Below are 19579 nucleotides of genomic sequence, written 5' to 3' on the forward strand. Positions count from 1 at the left end.
GATAACTGAAATGCCAAATGGAATCAAGAGGACATTTTTTATTTTTATGTTTTTAAACCCTTACTTTCTGTCTTAGAATCAATACTGTATATTGGTTCTAAGGGAGAAGAGCTGTAAAGATTAGACAATGCAGGGCAAGTGACTTGCCAGGGTCATATAGCTCAGAAATGTCTGAGGTCAAATTTGAACCCAGGACCTTATGTCTCTAAGCTTGGTTCTCAAATCACTGAGCTACCTGCCTGCCCTCAATTCATTCTTTTAAAAGTATGCAATACTTTTGCATGATAATACATGTATAACCGAGATCAAATCAACTTCCAGCACCAGGAGGGAGAAGGGAAGAGAGGGAAGGAGAGAAATTCGATCATATAACTTAGGAAAACTTGTGTGGAAATTTGTTATGCCATGTAATTGGTAAAAATATATATATGTGCGTGTGTATTTATATACACACGCACATATATATGTATATGTATATAAAATAAAAGTAGGCAACACCGAAAATAGTGATCATTAAAGAAATCTTTAGATATTTAATCAATTTCATGTATTTCTTTTTTAAGACTTTTACTTTCTGTCTTAGTAACAACTCTTAAGACAGAAAGGCAAGGGCTAGGCAAACAGGGTCTAAAGCCAGATTGGAATCCAGGACCTCCTGTCTCTAAGCCTGGCTCTTAATCTACTGAGCCACCTAGCTGCCCCCAGAATAATGTTTTAAAATGAAATATATAGGATTACAAAGGAAACCTCTCATACTGAAATAGTTGTTTAAAAAAATATATATATATATTACATATATATATATATTTTTTTAAGTTTACAGACTTGGGTAGCCTTTGCTCTAGTTCAGCCCCTTTATTTCAAGGGGGAAGAAACTGAGACCTAGAGAGGAAATGATTTGGAGAGGGAGGCAGTGTGAGCAAACAGAAAGTGCATGATTCTGGAGATGTGACTTAAATTCAAGTACACACTCTGTTACTCAGTGTATGTGTGATCTTGGGGAAGCCCAGCCTTCCTGGATTTCCTCATTTGTTAAGTGAAAAAGGTTGGACGCTCTGAAACCCCTTCTAACTCGAGATCTCTGACCCAGTCTGTATGAGGTGAGGAGCAAGTTATTCTTGGGATTCTGTTTGTTTTTCTTCAGTCATTTTTTCAATCATGTCTGACACTTCGTGACCCCATTTGGGATTTTCTTGGCAAAGATACTGGAGTGATTTGCCACTTTCTTCTCCAACTCATTTGACAGATGAGGAAACTGAGACAAACAGGGATAAGTGACTTGTCCAGGGTTACATAGCTAGTAAGCATCTAAGCAATGGAATAAGTGGGAGATAAAGTAGGATTATATGTTGTTGTTCGGTTGTGTCCTGACTCTTCGTGACCCCATTTGGGGTTTTCTTGGCAGAGATGTTGGAGTGGTTTGCCGTTTCCATCTCCAGCTCATTTGACAGATGAGAAAACTGAGGCAGAGATTCTGGAGTGGTTTGGCATTTCCATCTCTAGCCCATTTGACAGATGAGAAAACTGAGGCAAACAAGATTAAGTGACTTGCCCAGAGACACATAGCTAGTAAGTGTCCGAGGCTGAATTTGAAATCAGGTCTTCCTGATTCAAGTCCAGATTATCTATTGTGCCACTGCCTTTCTAAGGGTGCCACTTCTTCATTTGTAAGATGATAGGATTGAACAAGATGATCTCTGAGGTCCCTTTCTTCCCTAAGAATCTATGTGATCAGGGACAAGTCAGGTAACCTCCCTGAGCCTCAGTTTCCTCATCTATAAAATGAGGGTGTTGAATTAAATGATTTTTGAGTACCCTTTCAGTTCTAGATCCTCTGATTCTATTGAATCTATTTGAAATTTGAAAATCCTTCCTTTGATGCTTACCACCTTTGTATCCTTGGTTGGGTAAATCACTCTGCTGCCCTTCATCTTAATTTCTTTGCCTGCAGAATGAGGGAGAAAGTTGGACTCGATGGCCCCTGAGATCCATCCTAGCCCTAGATATATAAATTAACACAGGCAGGTCACAAAACCATGCAGTCAGAATGAGACTTGGGTCTTCTTACACTCAGAATGGAGTGAGAACATGGGATTGATGGCACAAGACAGGAACGTCTTAAGAGAAAGGTCAGAAGCCCTATTGGTGGTCTGAGATTTCATATTTGTGCTTTCATAGCTGATATCTCTTTTGATCCCCCTTCCCACCAACCCCTCATGGATGGGCAGGAATTATTCATCCCCCTTTCCCAGTCATGTCGGACTCTTTATGACCTTGTGGTTTATGCTGTCTGCTGGGTCTTCTTAGCAAAGATAGTGGCATGCAGGGGCTCAGTGGACAGAAAGTCAGGCCTGGAGTTGGGACGTCCTGGATTCCAGTCTGACCTCAGACACTTCCTAGCTGTGTGAACCTGAGCAAGTCACTTAACTTCATTTGCCTAGCTCTTCTGCCTTGGAACTGATACTTGTATCAATTCTAAAACAGAAGGTAAGAATTTTAAAGGAGAAAGAGAAAAGATATTGGTGTGGTTTTCTATTTCCTTCTCCAGTAGATTAAGTCAAACAGAAGTTAAGTGACCTGCCTGGTAAGTGTTTGAACTCGGGTCTTCTCCTCCAGGCCCATTGTTTTATCACTGAGCCACCTAGCTGCCTCCTTCCAAGAAACGTAGAAACTTTCTAGAATGGCCTCTACCTATGTGACACCCCAACTTGTCCCATATTTCTAGGATGGTTGTTGTTGTTGTTGTTTTTATCACAGAGTGAATGGGGACAGAGGGAGGCTTTAAAAGCAAATTTGGTCCACAAACATATGAAGGTTATTTTATTGGAATGACTTTTTAAAGTAAATGTGCCATTATCCACCTGTTGCTTACTGCTTTGGATCATTTGTAAAATCCCAAACTGGCATTTCTGCCTTACAGAACACAGCCAGGCTTGAGCACACCATCTGGTGGTGTGAGTAGGCATAATTATGGAGTTGATTTTTTTTTTCCAACAACCAATTAGATTCCAAAGCCAAATAGCATCCCTGAAAGGCATCCGGGGTTATTGATCATCCGTGTCACTTTCACTTCTTTGTGATGTGGATACCGAGCTCTATCTAAATACTTTACATTTCTACAGCCATTTACAGGGCACAAAGTCCTTTCCTCACAGTAACCCTTTAAGGTAGGTAAGAGAAGGATTATTGTCCCCGATTTATAGATTAAAAAGATTTGCCTAAGGTCTCAATAAATAAGTTAAAACTTCTGCCATTTCCTTTCTCTTGGGGTGAAATGTGTATGTCCTCTGACATGATGGTCAGTTTTACTGAACTTTTTTTTTTAATACATCTTTGTTACAAGGTGAGGTCCAACAGGTAGGAGAGTAGACAAGAGTGTAGACAAGTCACATAACTTTTTTGAGCCTCAGTTTCCTCAGCTGTAAAATGGATTAATGTCAGATTAAATAGTTTCTGAGGTCCCTTTCAGCTCTAAATCTATAACACTAGAAAGGAAGAAAATACACATTTGTTTATTTAAATCTTTTCCTTCTGTCTTAAAATTGATACTGGTTGATTCCAAGACAGAAGAATGGTAAAATGCCAGGTAATTGGGGTTGACTTGCTTAGAGGCACACAGATGGGAACTGTTAAATTTGAACCCAAGTTCTTCTGATTCCAGGCCCTGGCACTCCTAGCTGCTCCAAAATATGCATTTTAAGTGCTTGCTATATGTCAGGCATTATGTTAAACTCTTTACAATTATTATGTCATCTGGTCCTCCCAACAACTCTGGGAGTTAGGTACTATCATTATCCCCATTTTTGTTTTTTTGGGTTGTTTCAGCCATGTCTAACTCTTTGTGACCCTATCTGGAATTTTCTTGGCAAAGATATATGCCATTTTCTTTTCCACCTTATTTGATAGATGAGGAACTGAAGCAAAGTAGATTAAGTGATTTGTCCACGGTCATTCAGCTAATAAGTGTCTGAGGCCAGATTTGAACTCTGGAAGATGAATCTAGACTCTGTGGAACTCTATCCACTGTGCCACCCGGCTGCCCTGTCCCCATTTTACATTTGAGTAAATTGAGGCAAACAGGGCAGGATAAGTGCTTTGACTAGGGTCGCCCAGCTAGTAAATGTCTGAGGCTAGATCTGAACCCATGTCTTTCTGACTCCAGGCTCAGTGCTCTAGCCACTGGGTCACCTAGCTGTCTTCTAGACTTCTCTTATGTGCCCTAAGAAACTAGGATTGGTCTAATGCCTACATCCTCAAGCGAAATCAGTGACTGGACCATTGGCTGTGATGACTGCACTCAGAAGTCTTTTTTTTCTGTTCCCAGAGATCCTTCACTATTACCTGGATTGTTCTGCTGGATACATAAATCCCTTTCAGCAGGTGAGTAGTTCATTGACAACATGCTATCTTGTGTGAGACCAGATTTGTTTTCTTACACACCAAAACCATACCAGTGGGGAAAGGGGAGAGCTTTGGGGTTTTCTATCTGATCTTCAGCAAGTCTGGGAATAAAATATCCTCTCTGCCTTGCTTCTGGTTCCCCATGGAGGGGGAAGGCACACCCCAACTGGACCAGTTGGTCCTGCTCCCTAAAATCTGTTAGGACTCTTAGATCTTAGAATCATGATTGTGCTTTTGGTGAACAGCAGAGCCACAGAAGGTCCCTGTGCTATCCAGGGAAGGCAAACCTGAAGGGAGCCTTAGGGGCAAGCCAACTTCTCCGTAAGGGAACCTTCCCTCCTAACAAATGCTGGCTTAAAGCCAATCCATCCTTTCCCTGGAAATAGCCATTGTATATTTTATGATGTTCTTTGCCTCATGCTTTATCCCTGTGAAGTTTGGATGAAGCCCTGGCTGCTGGGTACCTTAAAAACAACAATGGGATTGCCACAAGAATGGATTAGCTCTAGCAAATATGCTTTGAGCCCATTGGATACTGTACTTGAGCTCCTGTGAGAAAAGAACTTGCTGATCGCTTGTAGTAGCAAAATCTCCAGAGAAAGTTGAGGACTGTTCATGGGCAGGTTTGAGCAGTGGGCAATGGGGAAAGGGAAATGGAGGGAACATAGTAAGGCATATTTGAAAAGCCAAAGGTTCCCACTGGAGTGAGGCCTCCCTATTCAACAGAAACTGCTGGAAAATCAGGAAACAGTAAGGCAGAAATTAGGCTTTGCTCTTGACCTGTCACACAAGATACCGTAGTAAGCTTTATAAATGTCCCAAATATAAAAGGTCAGATCGTAAATTGGAAAGGGAAGGCAATGCCTTTCACTACCATGGACAGGGGGAGAATGCTTGACTAAACAAGGGATAGAGATGGTCACTAAGGAAAAATGGACAATTTTTGATTACATAAATTTGAGGAATTTTTGCAAAAGCAAAATCAACACAGTTAAAAAGAGAAGGGAAACAACCAAGTGGGCAGAAGGGAATGGAGAACATTCCTAATATTCCTGGTGGCGATAATACTATTACTAACTACATGCAGTTCTTTTTTTTTTTTTTTTTTGAGTTGGAAAAGTACTTTCATATCCTTCACCATATTGGTTATGTCATTCCATAAGGTTAAATAGGAGAGGTGGCATTCTACCCATTTTACAGAAGAAAACAATCTTAGTTAAAAAGGTTAGGTGATGTATGGATCTCTAGGTGATACCATGAGTCATTGTACTCAAGCTGGAGTCAGGATGACTTGAGTTTAGATCCCTCCTCAGACATTTACTTAGCTGTGGGTGACAAATCACTTAACTTCTATCTTCAGTTTCAGTCTGTAAAATTGGGATAAAAATCGCACCCACATCACCAGGTTGTTGTGAGGATCCAATGAGAAAACATGTATGGTGCTTTGCAAGCCTTAAATGCTATTGCTAGTCATCGTCATCATCATCATAGTTAGCATTTACATAGTGCTTCTTACATGCCAGGCACTGTGCTAAAATACTTTATAAATATTATCTCATTGGATCCTCAATTATTATACCCATTTATTAATGATTATGCCCATTTTACAGATAAAGAGAGGCAAACAGAAGTTAAGTGACTTGTTTAGTGTCACACAGCTAGTAAAAGGCTAGATTTGAAATAAGATCTTCCTGACTTCAGAACCCATGCTCTATTCAATATACCATCTAGCTATTTATTGTTATTAATATATATTATTATTTGGTGTCCACCTTCACTCATCTCTCACCTGTGGCTCCAACAAACTGTAGCACGCACAGTGGCCAAACCCCACTAAAACTCTCTTGGCAGATGAGCTAAACCAAGGTTGAGAGTAACCTATAAGCCTCAAACCCATCAATGTATTAGAGGGATGTCTAGCCCGTGCATGTGAAGGCTTTCTCTGGCAGACTGGTTGGATGAGAACCAAACACTCCAACGTCCATGAAGGGGATTGAAGCAGGCTCTGTGGAGTGCTTAGTGTTCTCCAGGTTCTGCTTATTTAACTCAGTCCATGGAGGTCTTTCCAGTTCACATAGAAATCCTCCACTTCATTATTCCTTTTAGCACAATAGTATTCCATCACCATCAGATACCACAATTTGTTCAGCCATTCCCCAATTGAGGGGTATCCCCTCATTTTTCAATTTTTTGCCACCACAAAAAGCACAGCTATAAATATTTTTTTATAAACAGAACCTTTCCCATTTTTTATTATCTCTTAGGAATACAAACCCAGCAGTGGTATGGCTGGGTCAAAGGGCAGGCAGTCTTTTAAAGCCCTTTGGGCATAATTCCAAATTGCCTTCCATAATGGTTGGATCAATTCGCAACTTATGTGGAATGCTTGTGGAGCTTGATCAGACATCAAGGATGCCATGGGCATCTACTGCCTTCCTGGCCACCTCCAGTTGTCCGGACTTTCTTGCCACTAGACTTTTTTTAATTCTGAGAGAGTGAGACTGATGATTTTTATGCAATTCTGTCTCACTTAAATCCAATTCATGCACTAACTAATCAAGACCTCAATCTGTTGTGTCATTAATTCTCTTTGAAAACGAAGAATGAACATTTATCATCATCATCATCATCATCATCATCATTATTACTATTATTATTATTATTATTGTAAGTGTCAGAGTAACCAACTTCCAGCTTAATTTTCTTTCCACTGCCTTTATTTCTGAGAAGTGATTAGTTGGCAACCACCAAAGTACCAAAAAGACTAGGAAAAAGTGATGGGCAGACTCATTAGCTAGGTGAGGGGTAGGCTACCATATCACATCTTATAATCCTTCTTTGAGGGCTGTTTTGGGAGCTGGAATCCCAATGTGCAGGGTATGAGCAGACCCACAGTAGGCAATAAGTGACTTGGCATTGACTGTGAAAAATTATCTCCTACCTTTTATGGGGAAGCCTTTCAGCTAAGGAATGGGAGGCAGTTGGGGAGGGATTGAGGACAATTTGCCTCCTTCACTCTCTGGAGACTGAGCTGGCTGCATTTGTATTGAACAGAAGCTGTCTGGGAGTCACAAAGCCCTGGTGGAAATGCAGGATGATGTTTTGGAGCTCTTGAGGTCCTCCCTTAGAGAATATCCCACCTCCAAGGTAAGAGTTGGGAAAGGGTCCCATGGTTTCTTAAAATCTTTTGCTCCTAAGCAGGGATAAACAACTTCTCCAAACCTCTACAGTATTTTGTTTTGTTTTGTTTTTAAATCTTATCTTCCATCTTAAAATCAATATTGGCTCCAAGATAGAAGAGTGGTAAGAATTAGGCAGTTGGGGTTAAGTGACTTGCCCAGGGGCACACAGCTAGGAAATTTCTGAGATCAAATTTGAACCCATCTCTAGTCCTGACTTTCAATACACTGAGCCACCTATTTGGCCCCCCACCCCCATGTTTTTAATAGTCACTTTTTGGCATTTAGCTTATTTAGCAGTTAAAGTACAGCACTAATGAAATAATGGGAATGGGTTCCATCTCTAGGGATTGAGCCAGTTAATACCATTCTGTTCTGTAGCCATTCTTAGTCTTAGATAACTGTCTTGCCTCTTTGTTGACCTTTAAGAAGATTAAAAATGCTGCCTCAACTTACCTATTAGTTCATAAAATTCTACTGTTACACCTTTGAAGAATCCTGGGTTAGAGGGTAGGAATTGGCTTAATTCTAGTTCATCCCTACCACTGGTGGGACGATGGAGGAAATCATTCCAGTTCCATAGTGTACCGAATATCAACCCAGAGCCTCCCTTTGGATCTAAAGATGATTATATTTTATTCTTCTCGTGCTCTTCTTTCCAGGATTACCTGATACGCATCCAGGAAGTTCTGAATTCTACGGAGATCAATCTACAGCATCTGACCGCCTTGGTGGATTGCCGTAGCCTGCATCTGGTGAGTGCCCATCAGAGGAGACTCTTTGCAGGCTATGGCTAGAGTCTGGGTGCTACATTTGGGGGGGGCTGTGAAGAAGGTGAGACAAAAAGCAATCTTCTAGACTGTTGTATGGTGTTTTCCTTGAGCCCCTGGCTCTTCATTTGAAAGCATTTTTTAATGTCTTAAGCCCCAGAGATTTGGAGGAGCAATAAATATCAGAGGCAGGAAGAGGAAGAAATGGTCACAAGGTTCTGAAATATAAACCTGCCATATATGTTTAAGAATGGCAGGCTGGGGGCAGCTGGGTAGCTCAGTGGATTGAGAGTCAGGCCTAGAGACGGGAGGTCCTAGGTTCAAATCTGACCTCAGACACTTCCCAGCTGTGTGACCCTGGGCAAGTCACTTGACCCTCATTGCCTACCCTTACCACTCTTCTGCCTTGGAGCCAATACACAGTATTGACTCCAAGACGGAAGGTAAGGATTTAAAAAAAAATGGCAGGCCGGAGTCTTGGCTAGTCTTTCATGAGTCTAATTCTAAAATTAAAGAACCTTAAAACTAGAATGAACCTTAGAGGCCATCTAGAACAAGGGTCAACAAACTATAGCCCATATCCCCCTCATTTTACAAATGGGGAGACTGAGGGCCAAAGGAGAAGTGATTCTATAGAGATTATACTTGTGGCAGAGTTGGAATTAGAATTATGCTCTGTACGTTTCTGGTCTACTTCTCTTTCCACTACCTAACTTTATAGAATAATATTATTATATTATTGTTATTGTTAGCCACAAACATTATACTTACAAATTCTTATTGCTCTGAAAAGCACACTCACATATGTTATCTCATTTGGATTTTCATAGCACTCCTATTGGATTAGTAGTAGTATTGGTCCATTTTACAAATGAAGAAACTGAAGCTGAAAGAGGGAAATGACATTTGCTCGTTGAGTAATTATTTAAATTCTATCCATGCTGCAAAAGTCAGGTTAAGTTCTACTTTCTCCATGAAGCCATAGAGTCCATAGAGTGTCAGCCCTAGACTCAGGAAGACTCATCTTCCTGAGTTCAAATCTGGCCCTAGCACTGACTAGCTCTGTGACCCTGGGCAAGTCACATCACCACATTTGCCTCAGTTTCCTCATCTGTCAAATGAGCTGGAGAAAGAAATGGCAAGCCACTCCAGTATTTTTGCTGAGAAACCTCCAAATGGGATCACAGAGTTGGACATGACTGAAAAGCAACAACAGAGTTGATAGTATAACCAGGACTAGATGCTAGCTCTTATGACTCCTGTGGCCCTAAAGGCCAGGCATCCTTCCTTACCTTGCATGTGGAGAGAAATGGATCTCTGATTCTGAGACTGATAAAAGTGGTAGCCTGGGGCTTGATTCCAATGAGTCTATTGGTCTTTCATGCCCCTGATATGAGAGGATATAGGACCATAGATATAGAGTTGAAAGGGAACCAACTCCCTCATTTTATAGTGGAGTAAACTGAGTCCTAAGGAACTTAAATGACTTTTCCAAGGTCTGTCTGTCTGTCTCTCTAACTCTCTGTCTCTCTGTCCCTCTCACCTCTCTCTCTCCTTCCCTTCTACAAAGGCTGTAGATGACAGAGACAGTATATGAGCCCAAGTTCTCTAACTCCAAAGCTCCATTGTACCATATTGCTTTTGTAGGGTGTTCCTTTGCAGTAATATGTAAGTAGCCTTTACTTGCTATCCCTAGCGAATTGGTGTTCGAGTTTCAAACCCAGATCACTTGACTCCAGGGTCAAAATTTTTTTTTTTCATTCTACTGCACTGCCTATGAGATCTCTTCTACTTTTAAATGCCTTGAGATCCCTGTGATCTGGACTTATCAGAGAAGGCTTCATGGAAAGAGTAGGACTTAACCTGACTTTTGCAGTATGGATAGAATTTCAATAATCAGAGAAGAGAAAAAGGTAGCCCAGTCAGGAGAAATAGCTTGAAGAAGGGTCTAGGAAAGCTTGTAATTTGGTATGCTGCTGTTTGCTACTGTGTTTTTAGGTGAAGATTTCTCCTTTTTTTAATATCTAAGTTTTCCCAACTTCATGTAAAAACAATTTTTAACATTCATTTAAAAGGTCATACATCAGTAGTTTAGTGGCAGAGCTGAGGTTTTTGACTCCAAATCCAACACTATGCTATTATTCCAATACCAGAGAGGTTAATTCCCTGTTATTGTTCTCTGTCAGAACAGCCTTTCTCCACAATCCCAGAATATTGCCATCAAGCTATATCCATGACCCTTTTCTTTCTTTTTTTTTAAAAATCCTGATTCTCACTTAGAATAAAAACTGTGTATAGGTTCCAAGGCAAAAGAACTGTAAGGACTGGGCAATGGGGGTTAAGTGACTTGTTCAAGGTCACATAACTAGAAAGTGTTGGAGACCAGATCTGAACCCAGATCCTCCCAATTCCAGGTCTGGTGCTCTATCCACTGTGCCACCTAGTTGCCCCTAATTTTATGTTATTCTTTTGTACTTAATACCCTTTCCTTCCATCTTAGAATCAATACTGTGTGCTGGTTTCAAGACAAAAGAGCAGTAAAAGCTAGGCAATGGGGGATTATGTGACTTGCCCAGGGTCACGCAGCTGAGAAGTGTCTGAGAACAGTTTTAAACCCAAGACCTTTCATCTCTAGGCGTGGCTCTCAATCCACTGAGCCACCTAGATGCTACCTTCCATGACCCTTTCTTGGTTGACTTTGCTCGGAGTCACAGATGCCATTAGCATCACTCAAAAAGAGTGGATTTGACATAAGCCATATGGCTTTGAAAATGATTCCAGATGAAGTTAGCAAGGACCAAGGAATAAAGAAGAGGTTGGAAGGGATTTAGACCACTGTGGGTCTTGAACATCCTCCTTCCCCCCAGTCACTGGTTTTAGGGAAAAAATGGTTTGGCCAAACTAAGAATTCTCTTGCTTCTGCCCCTCTGTAGGATTATGTCCAGGCTCTGACTGGCTTCTGCTATGATGGAGTAGAGGGTCTCATCTACCTGGTGCTTTTTTCTTTCGTCACGGCCCTCATGTTCAGCTCTATCGTGTGCAGTGTTCCTCATACCTGGCAGCAGAAAAGGTAAGAAAGGGGAGACCTGGAGTTACACAGGGGAGGGATTGGACACTCGTGTTATTTGGAGATAAAATCTCACCTTCTACTAAAAGCCTTTCCCAACTCCTCTTAATTCCAACACCTTCCCTCTGTTGATTTATTTCTTACTTGTCCTATAAATAGCTTATTGGCACACATTTGCATGTTTTCTCCCCCATTAGATTAGGGCGTGGCTTTTGCCTTATATCCCCCAGCACTTAGCATGTGCCTGGCACATAGTAGGTATCTAATTAGGATTCCTTTAGTATTCAGTCATGTAGTATCTCTTTAATATTCAGCATTTATTAACTGACTGAGTTATGTTATAGACATTCCTTAGGGCCCAGAGCAATTACACTCATCTGAAGGACTCAGAGCTGAACCTTCCAATCTCTACCCAGAACAGATTTTCCCCCCATTTTCTTTTTTTTATATGACTTTTAAATTCCTAATTTTACATAACCCAATAAAAAAGGCATTTCCATATACAATGAAAAAGAAGATTGTACATAAACGAAATCACAGATATCTTATATTTAACTTACTTTTCTTCATAAAATAAACCTCATCCACAAGTGTCCAAACCCTTCCCTCTCCTCCCTACGTCCCAGTCAGAGTGTTCAAACTAATTAAGTCGTGCATATTTTCACCTTTTAGTTCACAATCTGGAGGTAGCATACCAATTTCTTCTTCCAGTATTAATTCTATAGCTGTGTATAATGTTCTCTTGGTTCATTTCATTATTCATTACTCTGTGTAGTTCCTTCCAAGTTTTTTTAAAAATTAGCCTGCTATGGCGCATTAGAATTCCACCAGAACAGATTTTAACAAATATATCCTCAAATCAGTTTTTTAAAGACAAATTCAATTTAACAGAGATGGAGTTGGGAACTGGAGCTTGGAGACAGTCCTGCAACACCATTCCATAGGAAGAGACAGCTCAGATGCTAGCTTTCTCAGCAGCAAATAGAATTGGGTAGCTTGGGTGTGGGAGGAAGAAGAGGATTCTGCTTCTTCGTACATAAATAAAGAGGAGGAAAGTGGGAAGCCAGGCCAGCCTTAGCTGTATGAGAATTAATTTAAAGAAACTAATAATGAGTCTGTGATTTCTGTCTTTTAAGTGTTTGAAGACTTGCTTATACGGAAGAAGGATTTTATTTTTTATTTATCCCCATGGACAGAAATAGAACAGATGAATTGAAGGCAAGATGGCTCAATATAAGGAGGATGTTTTGAATATGAGCAAATTGTCCCAAAATGAAAGGAGTTTGGCTCAGTAGGTAGTGAGCTCCTTGGCATTCCAGATGCTCAAATTGAGATTTACTAATGAAAAAATAATATATAGAGGCAAGGGATCTAGGTTGCCCTTTAAGGTGGCATAGTGGGTTAGAGAGCTGGCCTCAGTATCGTAAGATGGGGGTTCAGGTCCCACCTCTGAAACCTGCTGACTCTGTGACACTAGAATAATTACTCCTTAAAACTCCAGGCAACTCTATAAGACTATAAGTTGAAGAGAAGATAATGACGTGCACTAATTGAGGGAATTTCCCTATAACAATTAAATCCAGAATTCCTTTTTAACAATTCAAAGATTCCATCTGGGAGCCCAGTTATTAAAATAGTAACCTGACGTTGGATCTTGCCTGCTACCTGCTGGCTAAATGGAATATAGCAAGGGAAAATGTCAAGTCTTAACTGTTGAGGAAAATAATAATCTCATATATTTGTATTGCACTCTTAAGTATTCAAGGCATTTTTTTACACTTCACATTGACTGTCCTTTTAGCACCTTGAACATGTAGAAAATGGAGCTCCTTTTCCCTTCCAAGCCCTCCCCTTTACCAAAGTTTCCCTCTTTCTGTCAAGGGTGCTTCCCATCACTCATGTTCATAACTCTGGAGTCATTCTTGACTTATAACTCTCTTTGGGTTCACATTTCCAGTTATTTGGGGGCAACTAGGTGGCACAGTGGTTAGAGAGCCGGCTCTGGAGTCAGAAAGACTCCTCTCTCTGAGTTCAAATCTGGCCTCAGACACTTCCTAGCTATATGACCTTGGGCATATGACTTAACCCTGTTTGCCTCAGTTTCCTCATCCATAAAATGACCTAGAAAAGCAAATGGCAAACCACTCCAGAGCCTTTTCCAAGAAAGCCCCAAAAAGGGTCATAAGGAGTTGGACATGACTGAAAAATAACTAAACAATAACTATACAGTTATTTACTGAGTCTCATAAATTCCAACTCTATAATGTCCATCTCTTTCTCTCCACTCATGCACTCACCATCTTGGATCAGGCCCTCATAAATTTTTTTTTGGTCTATGTTTATGCATTTTTAAATTTGTTATCATTAACATTTCTTTTTTATTTTTAAAAAATCCCTACCTTCTGTCTTAGAATTGATGCTGAGTATCAATTCTAAAGTAGAAGAGCATTAAATTCCAAGCAGTGGAGGTTATGTGACTTGCCCAGGGTCACACAGCTAAGCCCTCCCATCTCTAACCCTGGGTCTCTATCTACTGAGCCACCTAGCTCCCCCAACATTTGTTTTTTCATTTTTATAATCCTTATCTTTCATCTTAGAATCAATACTGTGTATGGGTCCCAAGGCAAAAGAATGATAAGCAATGGCCCAGGGTCACACAACTAGGAAGTATCTGAGACCAGATTTGAACCCTGGACCTCCCATCTAGAGACCTGAGTCTCAATCCACTGAACTACCTAGCCGACCCCAACATTTATTTTAAAATTTTTCAAAAAACCCATGGGGCAAGCAAGGCAGGTGGTGTTCTCTTCATTTTTAGGCCTGAGACTTTAAGAGATGAAGTCATTTACCCATTTCACATAGCAGTTAGTTAAGAATCAGGTCTAGAACCCAAGCTTCCCCACTTCCAATCTGGTGTGCTTTCTTGGTAAAAAATAGAAGACCCTCCCCGGAGAGGCTGACCTTTAGGTGGCATAATGGATAGAGCACAGGGTTTGGAATCAGCAAGACTCCTCTTCATGAGTTCAAATCTGGCCTCAGACATTTACTGGCGGTGTGACTGTGGGCAAGTCACTTAATCCTGTTTGCCACAGTTTCCTCATCTGTAAAATGGGCCAGAGAAGGAAATGACAAACCACCCTGGTATCTTTAACAAGAAAATCCCAAATGGGGTCCTGAAGAGTGGAGCACAACTGAAATGACTTGACAACAAAAACATGGGAGGGAACAGAAGCAATCTGAGCCCCATGATGTAGACTTCCTTGATTGGCTCAGGTGCTTTGGTGGCGTCTGCCTCATTCTGGACAGGGCCAACATATGCAATTTTATCATACTATTTTTTTAAAAACACACAAGTAAGATGAATGGCTCTAGTTGCCAAGGGGGAAAGAAAGAGCTTGAGTGGATGAAAGGAAGGCCTCCAGATAAGCTCCTGTTATCTGATCAGAGCTATATGTGCATAAAAGAAATAGCTCCCCTAGCAGGCTCTCTCTGACCCTCTGAACCATTCCAAACATATGTGAGTTTTCTTGGTTGTATGTTGGAAGAAAAGAGACATGGGAAGCGTACACGTAGGCAAGGGCAAATCCAATGGAGAGAGAGCTTGTAAGAAAATGTGTCAGGGAGCATGTGTTTGCTATGTTTGAGGCACAGGATGAAGCTAACGCATTCCCTGCCCTCCCATCCAAAGAGGGGGGACAAGATACAGACAGAGAAAATCAGAGGTCATTTCAGTGAGAAGGCATTAGCAGTGTGAGAGGAAAAGCAAGAAAGACTTCTTACGGAAGGGAAGAATTGAGCTGAGTGTTGAAAGAAGCAAGGAAATCGGGAGGAAGAGATGAGGAAGGAGAGCATTTCAGTATGGGGGACAATCAATGAAAAGACACAGAGTTGGGAGAGTTATGTGCAAGGAGGTCATTATGACTGAAATGCACAGTCACTATGTAGAGAGGAGCGAGGTATAGGACAATGGGATTGGGAAAGACTTAGAAATCAAACAGAAGAATTTATAATTGATTCTGGAAGAAGCCCCTGGAGTTTATTGAATAAGGAAGTGACACGATCAGATCTTTGCTGCACATGAGTGGAGAATGGACTAGAGTGGGGAAAGAATTGAGATAGGGAGACCAACCAGAAGTCTGTTGCAATATTCCAAGTGTGAAATGGTAAGAGCCTGGGTATAGGCAATGCCAGGGAAGAGAACAGGGCATAAATGAGTAATGCCATGAAGGTAGAACTGGCAACAGATTGGATATTTGGGGTGAATGTGAGTGAAGAGTTGAGGATGATCTCTGAGGCAGCTAGTTAGCATACATAGGGCCTGGCACATAGTAGGCACTACATAAATGGTATTTTATATATAGCATGTGTAAATATATACTATATTTTTACTATATTATTATACTATATATAAATGTAGATTAAAGCATTGGGCCTAAAGTCAGGACAACTTGAGTTTCAGTCTGGCTTCAGATATTTACAAGCTGTGTGATCCTGAGCAAGTCACTTAACCTCTGTTTGCCTTTGTTTCCCTAACTGTAAAATGGGGACAATTCTAGCATTTACCTCACAAAATTGTTATGAGGATCAAATGAAATAATATTTGTAAAGTAGTTGGCATGATGACTGGTACATAGTAGATGCTATATAAATATTTATTCTCTTCTCTTCCCCTTAAATTTTGTTTTTTTAACTCTTACCTCCTGTATCAGAAGTATCAGTTCTAAGGCAAAAGAGTGGTAAGGGCTAGACAATTGGAGATAAGTGACTTGCTTAGGGTCACTCAGCTAGGAAGTATCTGAGGACAGACTTGAACTCAGGTCCTCTTGCCTGGAGTTCTATCCATTGTGCTACCTAGCTGCCCCTCCTTCCCCTTAGCTAGGGTGACTGGAAAGATAAGGGTACTCTTCACTTAATGGAAATGTGGAAGAGGAAAAGATATTAGGGGAAGAGATAATGAGTTTAAGATATCTACAAGATATCCAATTTTATATCCAGTATCTAAAGAGGGAAGGGAAGAATATGGGGGAGGAGGGGTGGAGATAATGAGTTCCATTTTAGATATATTGAATTATACCTATAAGACATCCAATTTTAGATACCTAGTCTTGGCAATTCAGACTAGAGGTCAGAAGTGAGATTAAGGCTGGATAAATAGACCTGAGAATCATCTGCATAGATATAATAATTGAGTCTGTGAGAGCTTGCAAGCTAGCCAAAGGTAAAACCTTTGATGAAGGTCTAGTAAGTAAAGCTGAGAAGGAAAGGCATTGAACAAAGTGTCTCAACTTAGAGAGAAGAGTGGATCAAGGAAAAGGGGGTGAATGATAAAGTTTTCATCAGCAGAGAGGTCAAGAAAGATGAGGATTGAAAAAATGCCACTGATGACTGGAGAGAGCAATTCCAGTTGAATGACGAATTTAGAAGCCAGACTACAGAATATTGGTAGAGAATAAGAGGAGAGAAAGTGGAAGGTGTCATTAGATGGCTTTCTCAAGAAGTTTAGCCTTGAAAGGGAGGCAAGATCAAAAATGAGAGCTCTAAATGGATCAAGTAATGGCCAGTATGTGGTACAGTAGATGAAGTGCCAGAACTGAGTTGGTAAAGCCATTTATTAAAAGCCTACTTTTTGTCAGGAAGTTAGGAAAATCTGAGTTCAAATTCAGCTTCAGACACTTAACTAGCCATGTGACCCTGGAAAATCACTCAATTCTGTTTGCCTCAATTTCCTTATCTGTCAAATGAGCTAGAGAAGGAAATGGCCAACCACTCTAGTATCTCTTCTAAGAAAACCCCAAATGGAGTCACAAAGAGTCAGACACAGCCGAAAATGACTGAACGAGAAGGGTTTTTTTAAAGATAGGGCAAGACTTGGGTGTATTTGTAGGCTGCAGAGAAGCATCAGGTAGACAGGGAAAAATTGAAGATTACTGAGAGCAGAAACAGAGGGGGTAGAGGGGGATCACTTTTTATTTTTCCTTTATAATTATTTTATTAAATCATAAATGTACAATAGCTTCTTAATTGCATACATATTTTTAAAGGAAAAAGTTATGCTTTATTACCCCATGATCCTGGCTAATAAGCTAATGTAGGGGAATTTTCCTTGATAAGGAAAAGGATCGCCTCTTTGTGAGACAGCCAAAGGAAATAATGAGAGAAGACCTATGAATGATTGAGATAAACTAGAGAGGGGCGACTTGAGTTTTTCCAGTGAGATAGGAGGCCAGGTTCTCAGCTGAGAGGATGGATGGTATGAATGCTATCAGTGGGATGTTTGAGGAGAGTATAGAGTTTTGGAATAGCTGCTTTGACAAGTGGAAAAGTAAACTCATTAGGGACATGTAAAACGATTACCTTGTTGCTGTGAGGGCTTGGTTGAGATTATGTAACATAAATTTGTGGCAGAGCCAGTCGGCATGGTTGCTTGATTTTCTCAGGTTTCATTCAGCAAAGAGTATTGGGAGTAATCCAAGTTTAGCAAGGCAAGATGAGTGAGAAAGGGGCAAGGGACAAATATATAATTAAACTGGTTCACCAAAAGATCGTGATAGGGAAGAGAAGAGAGTGTAGCCAGCACAGCAGTGATTGTCTAGGGAAGAAATGACAGGTGGATAGAGTAGAGGTCATGATGAAGAAGAACAATGTTAGAGATGGTAAGGCAGAGGTGGGGGTCATAATAAAAGCTTATGATTGAGGCAACTAAGTAACTAGAGATGGGAGGTCCTGGGTTCAAATGTGACCTCAGACACTTCCTAACTGTGTAACTCTGGGCAAGTCATTCAAGCCCAATTGCCTCCACTCTTCTGCCTTGTAACCAATACTTAGTTATTGATTCTAAGGTAAGGGTTTTTTTTTAATGCTTATGATCACATAAAGTAATTTCAGAATTTATGAACATTGAAATGTTAAGGAATAGTGGAAGGGATGGGAGACAAAGGAGTGGAGAGATAGAAACAGAGAAAATATTTAATGTATCCTCTACCTTACTTCCATGTCCTGAATAAACTTCGATCCAGAGTCTAGACTAGAATAGCAAATGGGGAGGGAACTTTGTGATCATTTAGTCACTTTAAATGTGTTTCCCAGAACCCTGCACCATTTCCATTGATTTGGAGACTGTCCTCTAAAACAGTGGGATCAGACTCAAATAGAAAGGGATCCTTGCTGGCCACACATTTACTTAGAAAAACTACAGACTAACATTATCTATCTTGTATCGTAGTTTTATTTATCTTGTTAAACATTTCCTGGATAAATTTTTTAAAAAAATCTTTACCTTCTGTTTTTAGAATCAATACCGTGCCTTAGTTCTAAGACAAAAGAGCAGTAAGGGCTGAGGCAATGCTGGTTAAGTGGCTTGTCCAGAGTCGCAAGGCTAGGAAGTACCTGAGCCAAGATTTGAACCCAGAATGTCCTGTCCCTAGGACTAGTGCTTTATTTACTGTGCCAACCAATGACCACATTGGGTTCAAGCCTTACCTTTGACCTCCCATCTCCAGACCTGACTCTCAATCCATTGAGCCACCAAACTCCCCTGAACTCCCCACCAGTTATATTTTAATCTGATTTAGGCTGCTCTTGGGAGTGTTGGGGGTGTTTTATTAAAAAAATTAAGAAAATGGGGGGCAGCTGGGTAGCTCAGTGGAGTGAGAGTCAGGCCTAGAGACAGGAGGTCCTAGGTTCAAACCCGGCCTCAGCCACTTCCCAGCTGTGTGACCCTGGGCAAGTCACTTGACCCCCATTGCCCACCCTTACCAATCTTCCACCTATGAGCCAATACACCGAAGTACAAGGGTTTAAAAAAAAATTAAGAAAATGAACTTTTAAACATAAAATAACTAGAGATAATAGAATTACCTTGTATTTAGTTTGAATACGTGTGCCCCATGTATACATACTATCTTGCCCAAAGAATGTAAATGTCTTTCTTTCTTATTTTATTTTTAAGAATGTAAGTTTCTTGGGGAGAGGGATGATATTTTTATCTCCATTGCCTAGCTGACATGGTGAAGTAGAAACTTAATGTTTGATTAACCAGTTGATGCCTCCTAGGAAAATCAGTGGCAGATCTCACAGTTCTAGTCTTTTGTCTGCTGCCAGACCTTTTCCTTTCTGATCCACCCATCTCCTCACTCACCCTACACTGATGGCCCTTTGCTCAC

At 40.7% G+C, this 19579-nt stretch overlaps 1 protein-coding gene across 1 annotated transcript in view; it reads left to right on the forward strand.

Moving 5' to 3' along the window:
• TTYH3 (tweety family member 3) overlaps positions 1-19579 on the forward strand; it is a 180007-nt gene that overhangs the window by 147665 nt on the left and 12763 nt on the right. The window contains exons 7-10 of the mRNA XM_044678846.1: positions 4325-4380; positions 7456-7548; positions 8243-8335; positions 11284-11420. Coding sequence (XP_044534781.1) covers positions 4325-4380; positions 7456-7548; positions 8243-8335; positions 11284-11420 — 379 coding nt within the window. The remainder of the gene's footprint in view (positions 1-4324; positions 4381-7455; positions 7549-8242; positions 8336-11283; positions 11421-19579) is intronic.

The sequence above is a fragment of the Gracilinanus agilis genome, chromosome 1, assembly GCF_016433145.1.
Source record: "Gracilinanus agilis isolate LMUSP501 chromosome 1, AgileGrace, whole genome shotgun sequence".
NCBI classification, from domain to species: domain Eukaryota; kingdom Metazoa; phylum Chordata; class Mammalia; order Didelphimorphia; family Didelphidae; genus Gracilinanus; species Gracilinanus agilis.